At 34.6% G+C, this 25,911-nt stretch overlaps 3 protein-coding genes across 5 annotated transcripts; 1 reads left to right on the plus strand and 2 right to left on the minus strand.

The window, feature by feature from the left end:
- Positions 1-65: 65 nt before the first annotated feature.
- LOC129237210 (gamma-tubulin complex component 3) lies at positions 66-9,766 on the plus strand. 2 transcript variants are annotated; one of them, XM_054871734.1, is made up of 9 exons: positions 66-563; positions 1,734-1,990; positions 2,192-2,425; positions 2,479-2,798; positions 2,854-2,995; positions 3,066-3,606; positions 3,675-3,867; positions 3,936-4,257; positions 8,113-9,766. In XM_054871734.1, exons 1-9 carry the CDS (start codon positions 443-445, stop codon positions 8,818-8,820), a joined length of 2,838 nt encoding a protein of 945 aa, XP_054727709.1. In that variant the 5' UTR covers positions 66-442; the 3' UTR covers positions 8,821-9,766. The 2 variants fall into 2 exon arrangements, with proteins under 2 accessions (XP_054727709.1, XP_054727710.1); XM_054871735.1 differs by lacking the exon at positions 66-563 and adding an exon at positions 1,436-1,645.
- On the minus strand, positions 4,877-5,875 carry LOC129237211 (peroxisomal multifunctional enzyme type 2). Its single transcript, XM_054871736.1, has 2 exons — positions 5,631-5,875; positions 4,877-5,380 (listed from the first exon to the last, which is right to left on the minus strand). Exons 1-2 carry the CDS (start codon positions 5,761-5,763, stop codon positions 5,166-5,168), a joined length of 348 nt encoding a protein of 115 aa, XP_054727711.1. The 5' UTR covers positions 5,764-5,875; the 3' UTR covers positions 4,877-5,165.
- Positions 9,767-13,514: 3,748 nt separating the features above from the next.
- LOC129237460 (AP-3 complex subunit delta) lies at positions 13,515-25,819 on the minus strand. Of its 2 annotated transcripts, none has more exons than XM_054872235.1 (15): positions 25,330-25,819; positions 23,928-24,023; positions 23,397-23,525; positions 23,185-23,325; positions 23,000-23,129; positions 22,178-22,317; positions 19,603-19,676; positions 19,042-19,190; positions 16,532-16,879; positions 16,298-16,469; positions 16,072-16,228; positions 15,304-16,000; positions 15,100-15,231; positions 14,892-15,024; positions 13,515-14,833 (listed from the first exon to the last, which is right to left on the minus strand). In XM_054872235.1, exons 1-15 carry the CDS (start codon positions 25,423-25,425, stop codon positions 14,296-14,298), a joined length of 3,132 nt encoding a protein of 1,043 aa, XP_054728210.1. In that variant the 5' UTR covers positions 25,426-25,819; the 3' UTR covers positions 13,515-14,295. The 2 variants fall into 2 exon arrangements, with proteins under 2 accessions (XP_054728210.1, XP_054728209.1); XM_054872234.1 differs by having other exon boundaries at positions 16,072-16,231.
- Positions 25,820-25,911: the final 92 nt, after the last annotated feature.

Raw genomic sequence — 25,911 nt, forward strand, 5'->3', positions numbered from 1 at the left:
AAACACTCATTCAAAATAATTTGACAACTTTTATTAGTTTTATCTTTCTCCTTTTCGCACAATATTTAAGCGCAAATTTTGCTATTTGGTGCATTTGAATATTATAGAAAAAATGCATAAATAAATTGTATATGAAAAGGTGTTATTTTTTTAGTTCTGAAATATTTTGTGGAATTATATATGTTTGCAGTAAATGAAAACAAGCTGAGACCAAAGGCATCCGTCAGAAAAAGAAAAGCGCTGGCAGTTGTTTGCGAAAATTTATTAAGTGTGACTGGAGCCAATTGTATACAACGCACTATTTGGAGCTAAAAAATAAGAACGTACACATTGAAATACTCTAAATAGGAAAGTAGTGCAGTCAGTGCAATTTGAGGTCGTTTTGTATATAAAAAACTGCACAAGGTCTGCCCACAGCTTGGTTTCTGTATATGTATAAATAATGTCGACGAATGTTTTGGATAGCGGTGGCTGTGGAGATGGGAGTGGTAGTAATTTTAAGAATATCTATGAATTGTTAGAGGAATTATGCAAAACTTTAGCCGGCCCTTCTGATAATCACAGTAAGTAGCTTTTTATATTATTGATTTCTTTATAAGCACTTTGTTTCTTTCACCCCATTTACACACGGAGACATCTGGAATGGAGACACTGGAAATTCTCTTTTCATGTCTCATTCGCGGGCACACGGGCAAAATTGTTTTCGGCGACATTTTGACATTTAATACTTTAGCATCGTATGGTTCGGATGTATTCTCGCACGCGCTTACATGTAAAGCGGAAAACGTTCGTCAACAATTTCTTAAATATATGAATGAAAAATGCAAACTGGTTAAATAATAAACAATTTTTTGTTTTTTTTATTGAAATATATTTATAAATTCTTATACTTGAATAAAAAAAATTAAATTAAAAAAACTTCATATGTAAATAATTAACTTAAAATTAACTTGAGTATCTAGAAATGCAGGGAAAAATTAGAAATCAACATAAACATGTCCCATAACTATTTTAAATTATACCTAATTTACTAGCAAAAATAATCGTGCATTTCCCAAGCAGCGTTCGGATGTTTGTCATCGTTGTTTTCTTCCGTTTGTATGAAAACCAACACATAACTTAGAACTTTCTTCCACAAAAGCAGAAAACGAATGAAGCAACTGTCAAAAATTGCTTTAAGATTGGAAATACGAATAAGAAGAGCAAAGCGTGTCGCCAGTACAGGAGACAAATTCCCTTCTCTCTTCCCCGGCCGTCCTTCACCCCTGAACAAAATGTTTCCCTTCCAGTGGAGACATCGTGTAAATGGGCACTTTGTACTGACACTCTTCTGAAAGCAATTTATAAAAAAACTTGAATATACATATGTATGTATATAGGTGTACACAGCTTCGCGCAGAGAGTTCGTCCATTTCGTTAAAAAAAAAATTAAAAATTGTTTAGTCTTACAATTGTAAATGGATGAAGTTGGTAACGGTATTTGATCTGCCGCTATGTGTCTGTAGACTGAGTAAAAACATATTTCAAAGCAACGTTGACATTTATTTAAAAAACATTTTTTTGAAAGAAGTGCGTTATTTCTCTGTTCATAGCTAAATCCATAATCAAGTTCATGTTGCTCAAAAATCGTTCATGAATTATTTACGTGCGTGTAAATAAATTATGCTATTTGAAAGTAATCCATTCATGTTTTGTCTTTGTTATTTATTGTTTTTTTTTTTTTTTTTTTGCAGAAGAAATTTTGCGGCACGTAACACAGTATATATCCAACTGTCCGACAGCTTTGAGCTCAACATTGCCTTACGACGAAACCTCTTTACTGACGAAAATCACACGCAATCTTGATGCCACAGCCTCAAGAAGCGCAACATCGAATGTCTTGCCCACTGGAACAGCAAGAGTCGATAGCGAAAGCTCTTCGGAGGATACAACAGGAATTGGAAACAATAGCGCAATGTTTTTAAAATTTCACGAGCAGCTAAAAGCATCGGTACGCATAAATAATATTATAGTTCAACAAACTATCCAGGAGTTTTGCTAAATTAATTGAATTCGTATTTTTTGAATATTTTCCCCAAACATTTTTTTTTGTTTTTTTGCTCAATACTCAAACCAAATAAAATTCAAAGTTTCGATATATTGACAGAGTATTTATAAAAAAGGGTTCATGTTTATTTTTCCTTTTCGAAAGCTTCCGGATGAACAAAAACGTACCGCTTTGCTGACTTTCTTATACTTCATGGCTGACTCCAAATATCCTCCCGAGAATGGATACAATAGTTGTATCGGTGACAACCACCGCAGCAATTTAGTGACTACAGCTAATTCTGCGCTCCAATCGATACGTTCACATTTGTTACATAAATCTTCTGCACAAGCGCATTTGCAGCAATCCGCGCTTCCGTCGGCCATGAAATCAACACATGTAAGCTAGAATTTACACGCAGCATTCAAATATTTAAGATACGTTTCTTTTAGGCAAATTCTTTATATCAACACACGCCAATGATATCTGGACGAAATGCTATTCGCCGAATGACCCCTGAAAGTGATTCGGCAGGTGGCAGTGGCGGGCCACGATTAAAAATTTTACCTCTGCGTGCCGACGGTGGTAAATCACTTGAAATTCAGCATAATCTCAACGACGACATTGTACAAAATATCATATATGCATTCATGGGTATACAAGGCAAATACCTTAAAAAGGACGTAATTTCAGGCCGTTTTAAATTGGATTCAAAGGCGAAGACTTTAAACGTAGTGCAGGCTGGCATGTTGCTGAGACTCTCCGAGTTGGGGTATATTTTAAGAAGAGATTTAATGGAAATATGACTTAATATGTTTTCATTCCAGTTATTACCACGACCTAGTACAGTCATATACAGATACCAAGAGTGGTTTGTGCCCCTTAGGCCTCATGGGCCAAGGGTTTATATCTGCGCTGAAAAATGAGCTCACCAGATATTATGGCATGGTCGCTACTCTTCAGGAACAGGTATTCCTTAAAAATTGTTCTTATTCACTCAAAATAGTATACCAAAAACAATAACTTATCCTCCTTCCAGTTGAATAGACAAAGAGATTTTGAGCACAATACTATTTTAAAAGGTAATAGTATCGTACCAATGCGTCAAGAACGTCTTACATTGATGAAAATTCTCGTATGGTCGGTGGATGCACTAAAGAGGCTTAAGTGGTTGGCTACCATTGCCGAGGCGTGCCAGGAGAAAAAAGGTGGTGCGCTTGCTTCGACGGTACACAGTTTTCTGAATAACGGCAACCCTTCAGTAAAGTCCTTAGTTCGTGAACTGTTGCTCGCCATTTGTGGTCCACTATATCAAATGCTTTCACATTGGCTGCTAGAAGGAGAAATCAACGATCCGCATGGTGAGTTCTTTATTGAATGTTTAGCAGAAGTTGGACCCGATCGTCTGTGGCATGATAAGTATCGTGTTCGCACAGCTATGCTACCAAATTTTGTCTCTACGGAAATGGCACACAAAATTCTGGTTACAGGAAAAAGCATAAATTTCCTTTGTGAAATATGTGAAGATAATAGAGCGGTAAAGGGACGCGATGAACTACGCCAATGCATTGAAGAAAATGGTAAGGGGTTGAATAGTAATGCCTTATGGACTTTGTTTAAACGTATAAAGTTAATTGTTGTATTTTAGCGGATCATATATTTTCACACGTTGCCGATACAAAGTTGCATTCAACCATCGATGCTATTTACTTGAATACTTCAAAACGCGTCCTAGATATAGTCATGGGCCCTCATAAACTTCTTGAACACCTACAAGCAATGCGTCGTTATCTATTGCTAGGACAGGGAGACTTCATTGGAATTCTTATGGAAAATTTGAAGTACGCCAATGATAATACTACATATTTGGAAAGATACCATATATATTAATTTTCTTTTTGGCTTGTAGATGTGAGCTGGATAAACCGGCTAAGGAGCTTTACTCATACGATCTTTCATCGATAATGGATGCCGCAATACGTTCTACAAACGCACAATATGATGATCCGGAAATTCTCAATCATTTAGATGTACGATTGTTGACTCCATGTGATGGCGACGTCGGTTGGGACATACTATCATTGCAGTATACCGTGCGTGGTCCCTTAGCAACTATGCTTGAACCATGTATGGGCATTTATCAAATACTGTTTAAACCGTTATGGCGTATGAAACACATGGAATTTGTGCTTTCATCAAAAATCTGGAAGGATCAAAAGTGCAATGCCAAGGTAAGACTAAAATAATATTTTTTTCCTGAGTTTCCAACACAAACTGGATGTGCTATCTTTAAGATTCACAAATAATGGCTCGTTCGCTCGTTCATAAATTGAATGTTACATCGCCCTGCCCAATCGGTTAGGTGACGCAATTATTAAATGAATATTTGGAAGTATGTATTGGGTTACGTCAAAAATTTCGAATGCAATTTTTGGCGGGGATTACTACAGCCATTACAGTGAAAATTTAATTTTTTCTAAAATCGAAACTAAAATGAAGTATTAGAGGATTGATTACTGCGAAAAAGCATAAAATTTTCACTTCCAAAGAAGCTAATTATTACTAAGTCGATAAAAAATACAGCTTTTCGAAAGGTGAAATACCTGTAGTGACTCGTAATCGTTGAAATCTGAACCTTAGCAATGAAATTAATGAGTCTAGTATTCGTTGCCTTACGTGCAAAATTCAATAGCAAGAAACAACATAAAAAGGCATTAATTATTCATGGCATGATAATCTACAATGAAGGGTTTCTACGTATACACTTTTAATACACAGTGATTAGTAGGTAATCTAATCCCAAATAAAAAAAACGTTTGATAAGACAAGTAGAGAAGTAGAAACAAATGCTAAAGTACAAAATGATTTAAACTTTGTTTTACTGAACCAGTACATCCAATCTTACAAACAGTATGTATATATTTTGCACAATACAATTACAATTATTTAGTTAAATTATGCTCATAAAACAATGCTTATTATGCCCTTTGCATTGAATAAAATATAACTTTTGAACTTATCTCCCAAATATTGAACTTATACACCAAGAGTAGAATTCCAACGGAATCAATATTTCTACATCTCCCAGTTGCATTGAATGTTTTGTAGACTATTTTGCACATAGTGCATATGCAAATCCTTACAATTTAGCATCTGTCTTAAGCAGAGGGGCCAACTTTTGGGTTAACATAATGTTTCCGGAAATTTTGAGTTTTCCCTTCATGAAAGCAGCCTGTGGATTGAGTTTTCCCAGAGCAATGTCCACCATGTCATCGTCGGACACAGTCAGCGTAGTATCGACTTTAATATCTTTGGCAGGACCCTCGTATGCTTTTGCATTCTTGCAGTCCAAGGCTATGAAATATAGAAAATATTAGTTATAGGTAAATATCTGCTCAAAATGAGTTATTGTTAAACGCATGTAATTTAAAAATTCGCTTTTGTAAACATATGCAAAAAATAATAACTTGGTAATTGATGAACATTGAACCCTATCTAAAAATTATGCTTAATCTTTTTATGCGACTTTTGTTGTTTGAGTTAATATATTTTAAAGGAAGAGCAAAGTCACACCTTTTAGTAATTAAACTAAATCACTACTTACTCCATTCTTTTGCCACTTTTCCATCTTTAGTAATTTTATATAGGAAGACACCATTAATAGCCTTTGCCTTGGCTTCATTTACTTTCAGACCATCGATAATTTTTTGAAAAACGGCGTCAGAAGCAAGCGACATGTTTAATAAATTTTTACAAAACTTGAAATTATTAGGCTTTTACTGCACCAGAATCAAAGTCCACACAACGCTGACAGCCGAAAAATCAAATGTCAAGTAAATAAAAAAATTGCTGCGCATGTGGATTTTATGACGAATGCTCCATTTAAAACACTTCACAATGTTTATACACATGCTGCCGTCAGGCTTGGCAACATGAACAACATTATCGACATGAGCGCATAAACATATGCATTAGGGTTACCAATATTAGAAAACAATATTTAGCTCCTTTCCACTAAGAATTAACCAGTAACTATATAATAGCGTTCGTTTTCTCGGAACAATGTTGAGTTTATTCTGCAAAGTGCTGGGGTAGTCATATTTTCGTGTTCTACTCACAAAACTGTTGAATTCGGGAACATTTCCATAATTCACTATTATTATTATTATTTGATATACTTGTTAATACATAGATATATGTTTTATTTAAAAAAATAGCGCCGAGATTTTTTATTCCAAATTTTCACTGTATTATTATTATTTGATATATATATATATACCTATATACATACATATATATATATGTTTTATTTAACAAAAAAGCGCTGATGGTAAAAATTCGGAATAAATATCGCGCGATTTTCACTATATTATTAATATTTGATAAATATACATATATAAATAAGTTATATTAAAAAAAAGCGCTGCATTATTCTAAGAGAAGAGTGTGTGGAAATTATGTTCCTATGTTGCCTCGTTTTTCACATTGTTTTTTTTTTTTGTTTCTGGCAGGACTCCATTTCAGCGAAGCTTAAAAAAAAAAATAAATAATTGGCGCGTACACTTCTGTTAGGTTTTTGGCCGAGCTCCTCCTTCTATTTGTGGTGTGCGTCTTGATGTTGTTCCACAAATGGAATGGAAACTTTTTAGTTATTGTTAATTTGGCTGGCATATTTAGAGTTTGCAACTTAAAAATGCAATTTAAATTGTTAATTTATGGTATATATCAATAAAAAGTGTTAGAAACGTGTGTGTATGTTACACAGTTTAAATAATTATTAAAATAAATTTGGTGAAAGTAAGAGACAAAATTTTATTAACAAATAACTTAAAAACTATTATTAACTGAATAGTGTTGGTGCTAGTTTTAGCAAAATAAGCACTAAATCAACATCTCCTGTGAATTTCATTGGAAAATTCGTAATATTTCTCTCAAAACAAGTGGCGGGGCATCGTAAGGAGTCCTAGCCCACAAGTTTATCAAAATAGTTATGCAAAAACTTGAACTGTTACAAAAACCGAAAGTCAATCGTTCAATACATTTGTATTCATTTCTTTATATTAAGTATATAACTTGCAGAAGTGTTACAGTTTTTTTTTTGTTTTTTTTTTTTCATATGAAGTATGCAACATTTTGGCAATGCGTATGACAATATTTTCCTAATATAATTGTGAGATGACTAGTTTATCAAGAAAAAAAAACACCAGGGCGAATTTATACAAAGCGACTTTAGTGGGGCAAAAACATTTACATTCTTGTATTTTGTTTTTATAATTTGGTGGTTTGAATGTGAATATTCCAGGGTCTTACTTCATACCATAACCCCATACTTGTTCGTAGGATTAATGTTTTATCAAATGCAAAAAAAAATATCGTTCTTCTTCTACCATTCTCGTTTGAAGCTTACCAACTTACAAATTATAGAAACTAGAAGAACTGTTTAGTTGCTTACATTTGCCTTTGATCTCGCAGCTGGTTTTGTTTTTAGATTTTTCACAACTTCTTGCTTCTTGTCATTCTACTTGAGTGCTTCTAAATCTAGCTATTACTATTTCGAGCTCTTATAGAATTTAATAAGATATCAAAGTGTTTAAACATTGATTTTTCATTGTCGATATTTCGATTTAAGTCGTCTATTAATTCACACTTTTTATACCTTTTCTCTATTATTTGTTTGTTTTTTGAGATCTTGATACGTAATAAAACGGCAGTATTGCTGGTATTGCAGCACTTATAAACATATGCAACCCTGTTGCAAATATTTACTATGCTGATACTTTTCTGATGTTCGCCTTTTATTTTGCATAGATAGGTGAAGTAAACAAGTAAATAAAAATAATATAGTTTTCATCAAATATAATATTTTCCTTGACAATTCTTATATTAACGTTAATTTACTATTTAAAATGACGAAGAAAAGATTGAAGCAACCGGCAAACAAAATGTTTATGATGGCGCGCAACAATGGCCGAATTTGTGAAATTTAAATTTGAATTTGAATTTTCAGGGTATTTGACTATACATAAATATGTCCGGATTTTTTCCATTATTTATGCCGTTATTAAAGCTATAATTTTCCATTACAGCCGCTCCGTTCCATGGCGAGTGAACTGAATCAGGTGCTCTATCGCTTACATCTGTTCACATCTGAAATGATACATTTCATACACCAAATGCAGTATTACATACTTTTTGAAGTGATCGAATGCTCTTGGGCCGAATTACAGGATCGTGTGCAGCAAGCAAAAGCGTTAGATGATATACTCGACGCTCATGATGATTTCCTTAATGCTATTAAATGTGGGGCGTTCCTTGACTCCAATTCCGGGCAGTTATGCCAAAATATGGAAAATGTTTACGATGGTATAATACGGTTAGAATTGTGGCAGGAAAAATTCTACGAAGTCTGTTTTAAAGAGCTATCGGCACGCAAGGAGTTTGAAAATTACATTATATCATCCGAGAAGGCGGGAGAATTTGGAGTAACTGCAGAGCGTCAATTGGAGCGAGATCAGGAACATAAGTTATTCGATCAATTCATTGGGAGCTACACCAAATCACTGGATAACATTTGCGCCGATTATGAAAAGGCAGTACGGTGTTTCTTGTTGACGCTAAATTCCCATAACGACCATAATCTTCAACTATTCGGTATACGACTGGATTTCAATGAGTATTACAAGAAACGAGATCAGCGGCTGTGTGTGCCGCTGACCTTCGAGCATATGCGAATGAGTATTATGTTTAATGGAAATAAAAGTTTGGCAGGCAGTCGATACTCAACTGTAAATTGACATTCACCAATGTCACCGCGGTGCCAGGCAGTTCACCAACAGCAACACAATGTTAACATTAAAAATACAAAATCCAACTTCAATTTCAACCTCCCCTCGTCTATTCACGATGCTGAAACAGCAGAATTGATGTTCTGGGCTAAGACAAAAATTAATTGCCAGTATGCCAAAAATAAATTGTTGCATGACCAGGTAAAACGTAAATTAGTGTTGGCAAAGAAGGGAGGAAAATTGCGAAAGGATATTAGTAACCACCAGATTAGTGCCAACCAAATTTTGCCATGTACTTCTGTTGCAACTTCAATACGTCCTATATTTTTAGCTGAACAAAAAGATTGCATCTATATGGCGTGTTGTGAGATCTTGTAAGCATTCGCTCGTAAGATTTAATCGAATAATATGAAAAATATGCAAAAAAGAAAATGCAATATTTTATCTATGCATGTGGTGGGAAGAATATAAAAAAAAAGAAAAGAAAAGAAATTGTGGGATGTAATAAATTCTTTGTAACGTTTTTGTTAAATTCCAACATTTAAATGAATACATTTTAAAGTTTTGTTCTACACTTTTCTTAAATCAATGATTCTCAATTTTGTTAATGGTAAAAGTATATACCACAACGTACCAGAACTTTGAAATTTTAAGACCTAAATAAATATATACATAAATTTATAATATTAATTTGTGGAACTTTATTAATTTCACTAATTGTCAAGCATACCTATAATTACTGTTATTAGAAGAGAAAACAACTTTGACATATTAATAGCACAAGAAATGCTTGAGCACATTTAAATTGAAGTTTTTAATAAATACACCATATTTTCAAATAGTACTCATGGAAGAAAAGTGTGTTATATGTATATATATAGTTGTTACCTGAAATGGTCCAAACTTGCCAACTAAAAAAATAAATTGAATCAATAAAATTTTAAATTTGCAATGATGTAGTTGAAGACAGATTATTTCGAGTTTAGTAGGAAGGAATCATTAATTTTTTTAGTTTTATGAACTTGAAATAAGTGAATGTTTGATTGGAATTGTCCTTCAGTTCTTTACTAATTTTTTTTTTTTTAATTTTCATATGATTTTCGGAGTGACGGTATATATGCGATAAGTATGCGCAATATTTCTGAGGATGCGATAGACTGAAAGGTGTAATTTGCGTAGCCATATTCGCTTCAGAGCAAATTCAAATTTTCAATTGGCTGATTTCCTTTTAAATTACATCTTAATTTGACACTGACGGATGTAGATATTTTGCATTAAGGAAAGTGCCAGAAATTCTTTATTATATCTCGACGATATAAAAATGAATCGCTCACGATTGAAAGTTTCGAAAAAAAGAAACTTGAATGAAAAATGAAATATTTGGCAAGTTCTGTAATTCACTTCCGAGTGAATTTCAATGCAATCACCTGAAGATTTCAATTAATCTCATTCGGAAGTAAAACTCTAGATACATGGTGATCGAGCAGTGTGAGCTGTCCAACGACGTTAGCACTGCGTATGTATGATTTGTAAAACTTAAAAAAGAGAGAGGACAAAGAAACCAAGATAATAAAAACAAGCACCGCTCAAATTATTCAAAATTACTTGATTTACTTAAGTTCATAATCGAAAATTTTCAAGTAGTGATCGTTGTTGTTGTTGTTTTAACAGTAATAGAAGGTAGGCCCAGGAATCATGCTGTTTCGACGGGTTGAGTGCAGAGGGAGAGGGGTGTTAGATGAGTAGGTTTTAAAGGACATGTGAAATGGTGGTTAGTGTCGTGCGGGGTACCTTCACATGCCGGACATATGTTTGGTATGTCGGGGTCAATTTTGGATAAGTAGGAGTTTAACCTGCTACAGTATCCAGAACGTAATTGTGCCAGTGTTACACGTGTCTCTTCATCTGCTAGAGGTGGTGGTTGGACTCCGATTGCGGCATTCACAGGACGGGAGTTTAAGAAGGTGGTGACGGTCTCCCGGTGAATGTCGTCTATTGACTGTCTAAACACTGTCTGATCCAGTAGATTTCTGTCAGTTTTGTCCTGGATCTTGCTGTTGTTGTTGTAGCAGCATAACATTCCCCGTGCATATACGAGGAATGCTGTTGAAGTGACAGTCCTTGGCCGGATACAAATCCGGGTCGTTCCGGTTACGTAGAACCGACTGTCGTGGGAACGTTTGTCCTGGATCTCGTCGGCGTTGCTTAAAAGGCGTCTCCTGACGTGCCTAGGAGGCGACTCTGGCGCAAGCAGGGATCTGCAAGGAAGATATCTGCGGTAGCACCCTAGCAGGAACTGCTTGCTGAGCAGTTTGTTGTGCTCCGCTACTGGGAGCATTTGTGCCTCGTTGTGTAGGTGTTGGATGGGTGACATCAGGAGGCAGAACTCTACTCGAAAGTGAATTCCAGAATCTGTTCGTTTGGTTGACATAATGCATCATAGCGCCTTATATAAGTTCGATAGTTCTACATAAACCCATTGCTGTTGTTGTTGTAGACACAAAAGTTCGAATCAATGGGTAGTGGCAGTCCAATGTAGCACATAAATCTAGGTCGTTCCGACAACGCAGCATCGACGTGTCGGCATATTCGTTTATAAGGTTAAATTAACTGGAAAATGAAATGCAATTGATTAACTTTGTGCAAACCGCCATTCGCTTTGATATCGATTCTCTAAATGGGCTTTACAACAACTGGAAAATTATGTCGATTTGACTCAAACAATTCTAAGTAAACAAGTAAAATTGTTGTATATGATACTTGTATTCAGCGACGGCATTGCGTTACGGTCAACTGAGAGCGTTACAGACTCATATTAACCGTTTCATTTTATTTTTCTTTTAAAGTGAAAAATCTGCTGCTCTGTTATGTGTTGCAATCGACTTTTTCTCTTATCAAGCAGCCTATTGTGATGTCCAGTAACATATTTACGCACTAAGGTACATGTATAACATATAGGGTGATCAATTTAGAGGTCTTTATTATTTTTGTGTAGAACCATTAATGACATTTATTTTTTAAATAAAAATGTTGGCCGCGACTGTGCCCTAATTCGGCCATCCGCACACACCAATTTTGAATGACTCGTTGCAAGACTTCGGCCGGTATCTCGTGAATAACTTTAATAATGTTGGCTTCGTGGTTTATCCCCCACAAATAAAAGTCCAAAGGTGTGATGTCAGAATTGGTGGGCAATCCAGTGGTCCGAGACGAGAGATAAATTGCGTACTGAAACGACGACGCAGTATATCCATTGTTTCACGGGCTGTATGGCAAGTAGCGCCATCTTGTTGGACTCAAGTGTTGTGGTGTTCATGGGCTGCAATGTCAGGTATCAAAAAGTCGTTTACCATGGCGTAATAGCGATTACCATTCACTGTTACGTTGGCGCTAGCCTTGTCTTTGAAGAAATATGTACCGATGATTCCACCAACCCATAGGCCGCTCCCAACGGTTGTTTTTAATGGATGTACAGACTGTTCTTGAATGGCTTCGGGTTGCTCTTCAGTCAGCAATTTTGGTTATTGACGTAGATATTAAGCCCGAAATGGGCCTCCTCGCTGAACACCTGCCTTGAGCGCACGAGGAACACTTTTCACAGAGCGTCGATTTTCGTATTAAATTGTACGACTTATAAACATTGTGGAGGCGTAAGACTCTTCATGATAAAATGTCAATGAATACTGAAAATGTAACGCGTGATCTGTCAAAAAAAAACTTTATTGGAAAAAGTATCTGATCACTCTTTATAATGTGGTAACCAGAGCTGCGTTTTAATCCCGTTTGAACGTTTTGTTAGATATTGTTCGAGCTATTGAAATATTTTTTTATAGCAGTACTGACCCATTTATAAAACTCAGCAATGCAATAAAAAAATAAGTGGTTGGGTAAAATACACACTTGTTTTCTTTTTGGTAAGCAATTAGAAGCGGGAGTTCTATCTGTAAAATATTGGCCATCATCAAGCGCAATATAAAAGTTTTCACTGGAAGAGAAAAATAAGTTTTTGTTCAATAAATAATTCTGTCAAGTTTATTATTGTTTTTAGCGTAAAATCAAGTTCAAATGAAACGAAGCTTTTGGTCCGTGTTCGCATTGTCTTTGACAAAACACGTTCGGTGCGAAATAACGTCTGCAATATTGCGGCAGCAAATCCGCTGAGTATCAGCAACAGGCTAATTGTTCTAATTACATATTGAGCGCGACGAATACATCCATAATTTGATAGATAGATAGATAGATACGAGGTTTGCACTTCGACCACATGGTTTTTTAAGCAATCTGCACATCACAGTTCCTCATCCATACCCAGTTCCCTTATTAAAGTCAGGATAGAGCTGGGCTGGATTGAGCGTATGTGCCTTTCTTCTGGCTGCAGTTGGCCGAGATGTCTCAACCTTCTCCGAGCTATAGCGCTACATTCAAGGAGAACGACAAGAATCAGTGGACCATGTCTCGATCATGTGCAGATGACCTGACCTGTGAGAATGCCCGTGAGCATTCTCAGTTTATCCTTGAGGAGGGTTATGAGTATTTTAAACCTCTTTTGGTTAAATTTTTATATAGTAAAAATATATTCTTTCTTTTTGGTTTTCCACAGAGTTGAATTGAAAGAAATCTTCGTAAAAAAGAACATAAACGTCTTGATTTAAACTCTGGTTTGGAGATGACATGGGAATAGTTTCCTCACTAATTAAATTGCATTACGTTGATTATTATATAATTTTATTTGTTCGATCGTTATACATTACTTTACAAACTTACTATGTATTTTACAATAGAGTAATATGTTATTAGAGTTCATGCCTTAACTAGGAGATTAAGAATGCGAATTTATGATTTTTCCTTTAGTCTATTAGTAGGATATATATATATATACGATTGTAGTTGCATTTATATATGAATATGCTCTATCCAATTCACATACCACTACTTGGCCATCGTTTCTCAGTGTACAATTTTTATATAAAAGTTTAATTTTGCTTATGTCTCTTTGAAGTCTTTAAAGCTAGAGAAGCTGTGTGGTTATTTTAGTACATGTTTATTAATAATGTTTTATGTGTGTGAGGATACGCATTGATTCGTTTGGAAACAATTTCAATATACACGTGTAATTAGCATATGTTCGAATGAGTTTTGATGTACAACTTTAGCATTAGCATCTATACAAAGTGCTTCATGCACCTACAATTTCTAAAAATGTTTGGATGCACTTGAACACATTTCTATGCAACAATTTTCAACTTTCTGAAAGTATATTATTTATACGTACGTATTTATATAACAAATATGAGTTTATGTTCGAGAAAAACAAGCTTCAACAACGTATTTTTTCTGCCAGTTTACTTTGCAAAGTATAATTGACTCTGCGTATTGTTATACTAAGTTCTGGTTAATCTATCTGCTCTTGTAGCTAGACAAAAATTCAAATAGCGGAGGACGGTTATACAGGCAATATGTATGTATATGTATGTGTATCGCAAATTAAATGACCTCTTTACTTGGTGTTGAAATGCCAATGGCTTCTTCATAACCTCCTTTTGACGATCCATGGCACTCTTTCTTTTCCTTACTCTGGCTATGGTGGTGATGATGATGTTTGGATTTTTTCTCCTTCTTTCCACTAACACTTTCGTCGGTCACATCTTTTGATTTATGCGTTTTCTCTTTCTTACGTTTTTCCATAGGGCTGTTGCTACTTGCCACCGTTAGAGGTGCTAAACTTTTATCCACTTCTGACGGAATATCCAACAAATTAGCATTGTTTGTATTTTCATCATTCTTCGATTTTTTCCTTGATCTTGATTTGGAATGCGATTTTGAAGTGACACTTTCTTTGCTTCGAACTTTGATTTCGTCCACATCCTTTTCTTTGCGTTTTGTCTTTTTCTTTTCACGTTTCTTGCTGCTGGCTTTCTTATCAGATTCAACTTCGCTACCTAAAGTGCGTTTATTATTGTTTATGTTATTAGCCGCAGAGCTAACCTCTCGGAACCGGCCTTTTGATTCTTCCAAATCAGGGCTACAAAAATAATACATTAATAATTACAGTGACAAAAACAAGCATTGTTATGACTTACATATCCAATTCTATATTCAGTGCGCGATGTGGGTCATTTGGATCGAATTTAGAATCTTTATCTTCACTATCCGACAGAGCCACTCCCTCAGGCATGTCCATAGTGGTGTTCACTATATGAAGTGGTTTGGAATCTGAAAATTTAAAGTGTAATTTTATATTTTTATATAAGCAAGTCAGTTCATTTCTTTTCAATATCAGCAACATACCATCCTCCGATTCTGAGCTGCTGTATGCCACTTTATTTTTTGATTTTTTGTTTTTTTTCGACTTCTTATGTTTTTTCTTCTCTTTGCTTATTGTCTTCTCTTGTAAGAGATAGCGATCAGAGCGTTTCATAACTATTGGGGAAATCATATTAATAAATAGTTTTAAGAACAACACAAATGGGCATATGGGAGTAAACGACTAACCTCCTATTTGCAGCGGTACATCCAGGGACAGCTCCGAAATCGGAATGTCATCAATATTATCATATTGATCTGCATTGTAACCCGAATTGTTTGTACTTGCTGTTTTCTGCTTATTTACATCCGTTGCTGAAGGCGATGATTTAAGATAGTGTGGATTGTGTGACTGTTCTATTAGTCGCGCCGTGCGATTACGTTCGATCTGCTCAGGCGTCAGCTCCTCACTCTTACGACGCTTTCCCAACGTTCCGTCCTCATTATGCACTGATGATACAAACAGTTCATCTTTATCCTCCTGGGACGAGGTACTACTTTCATCTTCAGGTGGCGCGTTTATCCACTCATCTAAATCCAATCCATCCGGTAGAGGAACTTTGCGTTGCGCCTTTGGCGCTACTGGAATAAGTTCGCCTTCAAACAGTAATGCCATCTCTTGAACGATTTCAATAGCATGTGTTGGTATAGTGGCAGGTGTAACCGATTGGACATGCAGGGCCAAGTTTTCATTGTCATCCGTGGAAAGCATATTCAATGTGGCGCTGGCGTCGTGATTGTAATTCAATTCAGAACTAGGCGCAGGCTTGTTGAATTGCGAGCGCAGCATTTCAATTAGGATACATGCGGAATTTGCACGCTCTTGTACCTCAATGTCATTTGAACTAATAAAATTTTGCAATTTCTCTAGGACATGATCGCAAAGCTATAAAAGAGCGAATTTGTTAAGGCTTAAATACTTTCAAACAAACAACAGCGATGAACTTTGAAACTCACCTTGATGAGACCGTTCACATCTTCATTTTCCAAGCATGTCGTCGCCAGTCTTGTAAATAATTTAGTAACGTTTTGCACAAACACACCCTGTATATGACCGGGCACTTGACGTGGGCGCAACAAAATATTCAACGTCTTTTCCGCATCTTCTAAGTCACTGCTTGTAGAAATAAAGACAAAAATTAGTGACTTATAAAATTAGTCAATTTTAATGCAGTTCACGCACTTTGAAAATTCACCAACAATCCACGCTGCAGCGTATAACACTTCATACATTGAATTGCTTTGCGATGACACCGAAAATGTGTCTAGCAAATTGGTCATTTCATTGACCGCGAATTGTCGCACAATTGGCACGCGTATGGCAACATCCAGGAGTTGCTCAGCGATTAAACGTCCTTAAAGAAGATATGAAAAATATTGAGTTAAATTTAAAGTACTCATTCACTATGGAGCATACCGTGCTTGGAACCTGCCTCCAGTTGAATCAATTCCACTAGTACAGTTAAATACCATTCGAAATTCGTGACGTACAAATACGAACTCTGTGCGCAAATCTCAATTACTTTGTAGAGCAATTCATCGCGATATAATGATCCCTCAGCGCGCTCCATGTGTCCCAATAGACGCTTGACTATTTCCATGAGATTCTTCTTTGATACCATGCCGTACAGCAAATCAAGTGCACGAAGACGTATCGATTCGTCCTTATCGTCTAAACACGCCAAAATTAAATCCTTGTGCTCTTGTACACTTTTCGGGTGAGTTTTTAAGATCTTCGACATAGCCAAAAGTCCCAAGTATTTCACTAAGTAAGGAAAGGTGTAAATATTGAATTATAGAAAAATCTGAAAACCAATGAATTCCTCTTGAACCTCAAAGCAATAATTGATTATTTATTTATACATCAACCATGAAAAGATTTTGTGAAGTTAAGCATGAGTTAACGCTCTAAATTTTCTCTCGACAGCTATGCTCTTACGGCCGTTTGCTCGATGTTTCCAAGCACTTAATTAGAACAAAATCGGTAGATCGTTAAAAAATGAACTTCTGATAAAAGGTTTGTTCATGAAGCAAATAATTTGTAACAATTGTTTTACAAATTATCAAGTTTTGGTGTTCATGTATACAAAAAACTTGCAAAGAAGGGGAAAGTGAGACAGCAAAATGACATTTTATTTTGAAATTTGCAAGTTTTTACTGGAAAAACTTTAACTTATAAGAATTTGCAAGTGAGAAAAACAAGCTGATCGCAAAATAAAAACAATTTGAATTGAGTCAAATTTCTAGATTTAAATAAAAATGGTGATTGAAATGGAGAATGTAAGTAAATTTATTTTAGATAAAATTTATAAAGCTCATCTGGAGTCATATATTAAATAGAAATCGGCCAATGATATAGCGGTATGCACTTTTTAACCACAACCTCCAGTCACCGTTGCTGCAGTTTCTGAAATACAAATCGAAAGCATTGAAGGTATCCTTTGTGTTTTATGTTTGTACTTCTTGATCATTAATTAATTTGGCCGTCTACATTGCCAGGTAGAAAGTTGTGTTTGCACAACAAAACTGTCATCTGACAGCAATGATGAAATGGAACACTTTATTGTGAAGAAAATAAAAAATGTGATGCTAAGCCCGTTATTTTGCATTTTATATGCATGATTTTTTTCTTTTTTATTTATTTATAATACAGGAATTAAGCGATAAATCGCCTAACTACAAATTAGGAACTCGAGTAACTAAGACCTTCGGCTCGCTTGGTAAAATTGTTTTGTTGCTAATATGATGGTTTCTTAACTTTGTCTAGTCTAATTAAAATCACGGCTTAAATTAACTTACTTAACTTTGTTAATTTCAAAAATTTAATAATAGTTTCAATAAGTCTGACGTGATGTGGTTTCCAAAGCTGTTTTTCCTCAATTTAATACGAGGTAGTTGAACTGAAAACATTTTTAAATTTTGTGATTTTCCCCACCAACAATTTAATCAGCTGTTGATAAAACTTGCAAATTGTTACTGATTTTGCGTTCACGTACTTTTTCAATATTTTTCTCTTTGAGAGCGAGTTCTCGGAAGTTAAGTTACTGGATAATTTTTTGTATGAACACACCTAAAGTTTACCGAAAGATGAGATACCGGTAAAATGTTACTGCTACAACAAGAACAACCGGTAAAATGTCAACCTAAATAAAACCTGGTAGTGGATGCCACAGAAAATCCAAAATTTTCGTTTTGCGAGTTTGCAAGGGATTTTTTGTAAATAAAAGTAACGATTTAATTAAAATTATCGCGGTACATAATCCCTACTTAGTAAACCACCTTCCGAGAAAAATTTATGATTACTAACATTTTGTTTGCTACGTTAGACTGCTAAATTAGTGGCCATCACTGTATAGTATATTAGGGTTACTTCAAAAAATGCCCTAGATGTTGTTTTAAAATAAAACACGTAAAAATTTAGCATCTTTCAGGCTCTTAACAGCAATATGTGAAAAATTACATAATTTAAATGCCCGCAAAGAGCATATCTACAAGTAAAATCCGCCAAACAGTCGATTTATGAACACCTAATTGTTGAGGACGTCGAGATATCGATGTTGAACTTTGCGCTACAGCAGCAATATTCTCAACAAAACGCCCAGTTTTTGGTCTGCCAGTCCTTTTCCTATCCTCGACAGAACCAGTTCCTTGAAATTTTTTCGCCAACCTTTGAATTGTCGACTCATTTGAACGAAAAAATCACGAAAATTTTCCGATATGTTGTGCTTAAAGATCGACCATTTTTATAATAAATTTCAATAGTTTGAGCGCGGTGTTCTATCGTGTAATATTCTACGCTCCCCAACTTATGTCAAAGGTCACATAATAAAAGGTACCGTCTAGGAATTATTCACTACTCACATCTAGGCGTCACCCTTTACATATTTATTTATTTATGTATTATGTTTTGATACTTTCCATACTTACAATTCTGATCGGAATCCTCGATAAGAATACGCAGTTTTTGCACACAAAGTTGTATTGAGGCACTGTGATTTGGCATTCCGCTGCTGATACTGATGAGTACGGCGATCACGGTATTTATGCATTCATAGAGCAAGCTCATAGCGGACGTACTATTAAGGATAATGAGAGAAGCACAATAGTTACTTATTTTCATATGTTGCAAGTTTCCAAGGTTTTAGGATAAAACTGGTTATATGCGTATGAATATTTTAATTGCATAAAAAAGCTGAATGTGTGAATGAGTGCATTCTTTAATATAAAAAAATTAAGTAATTTTGTAGCAAAAGTGCATAACGATTTGCTTTTGAAAAGTGACAAGTACTTAAAAGAAATTTTATTCATGAGTTTGTGTTGAATTCATCGAATTTTTGTTAAAATTGAAAATAAAAACAAATTTTTCACATACATTTAATGTTTGTGCATATGTATGCATGCACTTGCATACACATACATACGTACATACAGTCATGTATGAGCATTAAATTAAAATGACAATAACAATAACACGACAATGAAACTTGCCTATGAATAAGGTTTGTGAGAGGTTCTATTAATTTCTTTCCTAGCCGGGGTTCTAAAGGAGTTAAAGCGCCAAACTGCAAATGCAAGAGAAAAGAAACAAGCAAAGAAATTATAAATACATAATCACATACATAAAACTTACATAAACTAATCAAACAGTTTTTTGTTTCTTTGATTTCGATTGTTTCACAATTACGATATTCACAAATTTCATAAACTGTTAAACGTTACTCGTCAAATAAACTGTTATAAATAGTAGATAATATAAAACGAATTCCCTTGGTATATATTTACCTTCACAATTTACAATTTCATCAAATGTGATTTTGTTGTACCGAAAGTTTACAAGATTATCTGCTCAAAAACTTAAACGCAAATGGAAATGCGATAGTAAGAAAGATACTGGATTCGCTTTGCGCTAAGTTGAATGAAATTTATAGAGAATTCGTATTAGCCTAAATGCCAATCGCCAGTGCAAATACCATGAAATAGCAATTAGCAGATGAACAGCAAATTTTAGAGGTTTGTTTCGATATCAAGTAAGACAATCGGAATTCCTGGCAACTGACAATAAGAATCTGGTAATATTCATTCGAATAACATTAAGAGCTAATACTTTATTGAGTCTTCTGCATGAACCAAACACTTCAATCGAAAAATTATAAACAAATTATTTGGGCATAATAAGGCAAAAAAAGAGTAAAATTAAATATGAAACCTAGCTTTTGTGCATAAAATTGATTCAGCCAAACAATACTTGTACATTAAAACAATCGTTAAAGTTACAATGCCACTTAAAATGCAAGATTATTAAATAGTGTACTTGTAAAAAGAAAAAAAAAACATTAAATCAGACATAAAAAATTAATCGAAATAGTGATTTAATATAAACCTGGAAATGATTTCAATCAAGGGTTGAGTTAATTTGCGTCCTAAAGCTGGCTCGATTGTCGTGAGGCTGGAAAACTTATTGGAATACGAAGATTCAGCATTATTTCAGATAAACCACATAAAAGTAATCGAGTCAATCGGTTGTAAGAGAGAAAAAGAGAAATAATTTATAGAACAAATTAAAAATAAATTTTCGCTAAGACACGCGTAAAAATAATTAGGAAAGAACTTCGCTTAAGTAAAACTTATTCGTAGCAATAATTTATGTATGTATACAATTTAATAAAAATTTACTAAAATAATTACATATTTTATAAAAATATTTTTATGTGGCCTAATACATTTTCATGACAATTTTTTTTAATTAAGTTGCAATACATTCGTGACAGAACCTCGGATGCTTACGATTCTTTTAAATCAAATATTACAGATTTAACAATTAAAAAGAGAGAAAGCATGAAAGCAACGATAGTCCTCCTCCCGCCCAACCGACATGAGACTCATATATAAGGATCATTTTGGTTTCCGCTCTGAGTCGAAAAAGGCAGAAATTTGTTTATCGCTGATATCTACAGAAAAAACTTATCAGCTGAAAAAAGTAAGGCACACCAACACAGAACATTTGTTAAGAGGATAGTGTACTTTGCTAAGCGGTGAAAATCGACTCCGATAAATTAAATTTACTGAAAAGAGGAAGGTAGTGCATTAAGGTCGGAAGGTTGTTCATTAAGGTCGTAACAGCATACTTATGTAATCTTTATTATCTAGGAAAAATCCAAACTTTCTAACTTTTTTTATGGTGTTTTCTTTTCTTGTAATAGTGTCGCATTATTAATGCCATTTTTTTTTTCTCAAACAAAAAGTAAGGGTGAGCATTGCCCAGCTGGTTTTAGTGTATCTGTGCTCACAAGTTCGCCAAAATAATTGCGCGGAAACTTTAATTGTTACAAAAACGGAAGCAATTATAAAAGTAAATAAATAATTGGCGCGTACTCTTTTTTCTAGGTGTTTGGCTGAGCTTCTCCTCATATTTGTGGCATGCGTCATGATGTTGCTCCACCAACGGAGTGACCTACAGTTTTAAGCCGACTCCGAACGGCAAATTGCTTTTTATGAGGCACATTTTCATGGCAGAAACACTCTCGAAGGTTTGATATTGCCTGCCGAGGGGCGCCCGCTATTAGAAAAAACTTTTCCAATCATTTTGCTGTTTCATGCGCGGTGATTCTAACCTACGTGCTCCCGAATGGTAATAACGCAGCAACCTTTCGACTACGGCGGCCGCCGCAAATTGTCAATTGGGAAAATTTTCGAAAAAAAAAATTGTTTTATGTAACTTTTATGGAAGAAAGGTATTTTAATTACCTTTCTAATGATGGTCTTAATTTTGTACCGGTCAAGTAATATTCGAGGTATTGTGGTTTTTAAAATACGTAAAATTTACCTTTGATCTTCAATAATCCTCCATTTTTAGTTTCTGCATTTTAGCGTCGTTGCAATAAAAAGTTCTATCGAACGCATTTTTTTTCTAGCGAAACGGTGCAGTTCTTTACTCGTTCCATAAAAATTAATATCGTACAAATAAAACCTAAAAGTGCTAACTTAGCATAGAGCGTAGCTTATACGTAGTACATACATACATAGATATTGAATAGAATATGGAACAGTCCAAAGTTATACTCACCAGTTTTATTATTTTAATTAACATCCAGTTGTTAGTAGACGTTGTCATGAGCTTGAAAAATATAGGTGCTAACGGTAGATAGTTCTTGGGATTTTTGCGAGCCAACTCACAAATCACATTGACTGCAGCGGACTGTACACCTTTAAAATATAAATTAAATACATATTTTTAGCTTTGCTATTCTTATATATGCGTATATATGTATCTATATTATCGAGACTTTAGCGGTTTGAATGAGTTTTGTATGAAGAAAATGTTTTAACTTTTAAAGGAAAATTCGTTATCAACTAAGAGAATATTGTCAGTGAGCACAAAAGATCTCAAGGCCGAAGTGCTTCCCTTTTCATATCTAAGAGATTTTTTTTTTTAGATGAAAATTATTACGCTCCCACGGGTATTGAACAGAAAAGGAGTGTATAACATTTCACATAAACGAAAATACGCGTAATTGGCGCAACTAAAAACTATTTTGTTCAATTCATTAAAATTTACTTAAAATTTACTTAAAACTTCATTGGGCACCCGGGTTTGACCTTTTTTCGTTCCTTCGAGGATCCGTTTTGAAAGGTTAAATTTTAAGAAGCCACCTGGAAGCTCAAGACGTTAGCTATAATATAAATATATTACATCCACGTCCAAAGTTGAAAAAGCCAGTCTAGCCAGACCCGGGTGCCCAACGGAAGGTTAAACAACACAAAATGCAGTAGAAACTTTGATATTTTAATATTTATAATTATAAAAATTAACCTTTTTATGTTTAAAAAAGCCTCTGTACATTTAGATTGTACTGCTTTCCAGTTTCTATAATATTCTGGCACATACCTGGATCAGGATCTTCTAGTTTTTCCTTCAATTTAGGAAATGCAGGCCTTAATGCTTCTGGGTAGCGTAAGAACACTTTATACATCATAAGGACGGCTTTCATACGCAAATATGGTTTTGTGGAACTCATCTACAATCAAGTAATCGATTAATTTTGTATTCTTTCTGAAAACAGAATAACTTACCAGTGTCATAATATCATTTGCAAGATCTCGTGATAAATCTGGTGAGATAAAACAGCTAAGGCCGCTTAAGGCCACACCGGCATCATATTGATTTTGTGAATTCAAATCCTTACGTATCATATTTGTCGTTAGCATTAGCAACTAATTCAAAACAATGTAAATATTTTATATTTTTATTGTTCTTCTTTTTCGTTTGTCTACAATTCACTTACTTCACTTTCGGGATGAAAGCATTGACTTGCCGCCAAATACCCTATGCGTTTGCATGTGAATCGCGAGGAGCTCATTACCTCGATGATGTTGAAGCCGGCCCAGGAGATATCATAGCCGAGCATCTGAATCTGTAAAGTATGGTATGTATCTAATTAATACTTTGTCTTGCGTTCAAATGTCTTAATTGATGCATATAAGAGAAAATCAATAGTCACTTAGCGCACATATATGTAAATACGTTTGTAGGTATGTATGTATGTACATGTGTGCATAAACACATTTGCAGATACATATTATCAGCAAGTAAAAGTAGAGCATACCAAACTAAAAGACGTTATTATAGCATAATTTTAATTTGAGTATGACGCCGCGTGTGATGCAGCATGAATATGGAACAAGAGTCAAGAGGGGTACGCTGTGCATGGTGCAACTTGGACATGGTCGGCACTTTGACGAGTTCAAATAAAGTACCTTTTGCTTTTATAGTGACTGTATAACGAATCAATATTTGTGAACTTATTTGTACTCACATATGTTAATTTGGCCACCGCATTGCACTTGACATTGATGTTATCCTGGCGCAATTCTTGCTTGATTTCCTCAATGCATTGTGCGATGTACTTGGCCTAAAAATTATAAAAATCAAAATTAAAGAATGTGTCTGGCAGAAGAATACATCTAAAATCAATCTTATATATAACTTAATAATTTTAATAAACTCATACGTAGTAGTTAACTTCATTCATTTTCTTACTTACAAACTAAACCAATTTTTTAAGAATATTTTGCAATATAATTGTAAGTTTTATATTATCTGTCTTATCTAGCCACAATATATTATGATACATTTTAAATTAAATAGGATTAGCCGCAAAGATCTTGGGCAGAAAGGTCCATCAAATGAGCCGAATATCACAAAAAGTGGAGATTTATACACAAATCAAGGTCCACACGAAAAGTGGTCAGGAAAATCTATAATTCTTACAATGACCCGAAATTATTGCATCTGTCTGTACTAGGTATTAGCCATATTTCGAAAATTGCGCAGATGAGAGAACTCTTGCTACTTGGAACTACTAGCAGCTGCAGAATATCGCGTGTATTTTTTCAACACGGAGCTATTGACCTACATATTTAGCAAAAAAACCACATTTTTTAAGTCATGCAAGTCGGCTTTCTAATAACGCTTGATCTATGAACTCAAGGATTGAAAAAAATTAGTAAATTTGTAAAAGGAGTAGTAAAGCTTAATGGCAAAAAACATCAAAAACTTTCCTTCTCCTCCTGCAGAAATATCCTCTGCTTCAAGTCCAATATATTTACGGCCGCTCTACACCATAGTGGCGATCACAGTTCTTTCTCGGGTAAAATTTCATTATGTTTATATTACATATATGGCCTGACTTAGCTCACGATTCCGTCCTGTGTTAGTGTAATAACATTCACACTCGGATATTGTTCCCGTTCCATGCCGACTGATCGTTATTGGAACGGGATCAGATAAAACCTCGACTTAACCACACTGATTCTTACTCGGTAATATTTTACTTTACCGAGAACGAACCGTGACCGGCACTATGATGTGAAGCGGCCAATATTCTACTTAAAACAATACAAGCGAGACTGTTTTTTTTTTTTTTCAAAAAGCAAATGTTTTTAATACGTACATATTACATCTAAATTATTTAACTGATAACGAGTAGGAATAAACATTACATGCACTGGCATACGTAAGTAGAGGTTTTCGTAAACTACCTGATATTTGTGTGTACACATATGCTCATATGTATATCTACAGATTCCTGTTCAACTATATATATGTTTGTATATGCTAAATGGTTCAATATATAGTAGTCATGTTTAGTACATATCTAAATTAAATATTTTTGTTTTAATATAATTCTAACACTAAATTGTATATGAATGCCTTACCTCATTATCCTTATTATTTCTTATGCCACGCACCAAATCCGTAAGATTCTTATCAAACATACGCTCGAAATTGCCTTTCACCTTTTTTAGTGCCATTTCGCAAACCCAACACCTTTCCACCCAAACTCAGATATGCAATAATTAGCTTTTCAGACTTTTTTAATTACATATAGAACCTATGCACCGACGTGGTCAGCTTAGTGTCCCTTGAAGGCTGATAATCTATAAAATTATTGTTTTATTTTTTTTCGATGGCATTCACATTCATATTTGATGATGTCGACAAAATTTTCCCCACTTTTTCTGATTGATTTTTCACTTTGTAAGAGCAATTCAGCAGTTGTCAAATAATTTGTGCTACCACTTCATTTTCATAAGTATTGATAAACCATATTTCAATCACTCATCTAATAAAAATTTAAGCATTAAATTAAATGAAAACAAATACGGAACAACTTTTCTAAAGAAATTTGTCTTTAGCTATCGCACACCGATAAGTGAATCGAAGAGAAACTGCAAACCTGGAGGTAGATCAGAGTAGCCACATAGTTTTAAAAGCGACAAACAAAAAAACTCTGCTGT

Source organism: Anastrepha obliqua, chromosome 2 (genome assembly GCF_027943255.1).
Source record: "Anastrepha obliqua isolate idAnaObli1 chromosome 2, idAnaObli1_1.0, whole genome shotgun sequence".
NCBI lineage: Eukaryota > Metazoa > Arthropoda > Insecta > Diptera > Tephritidae > Anastrepha > Anastrepha obliqua.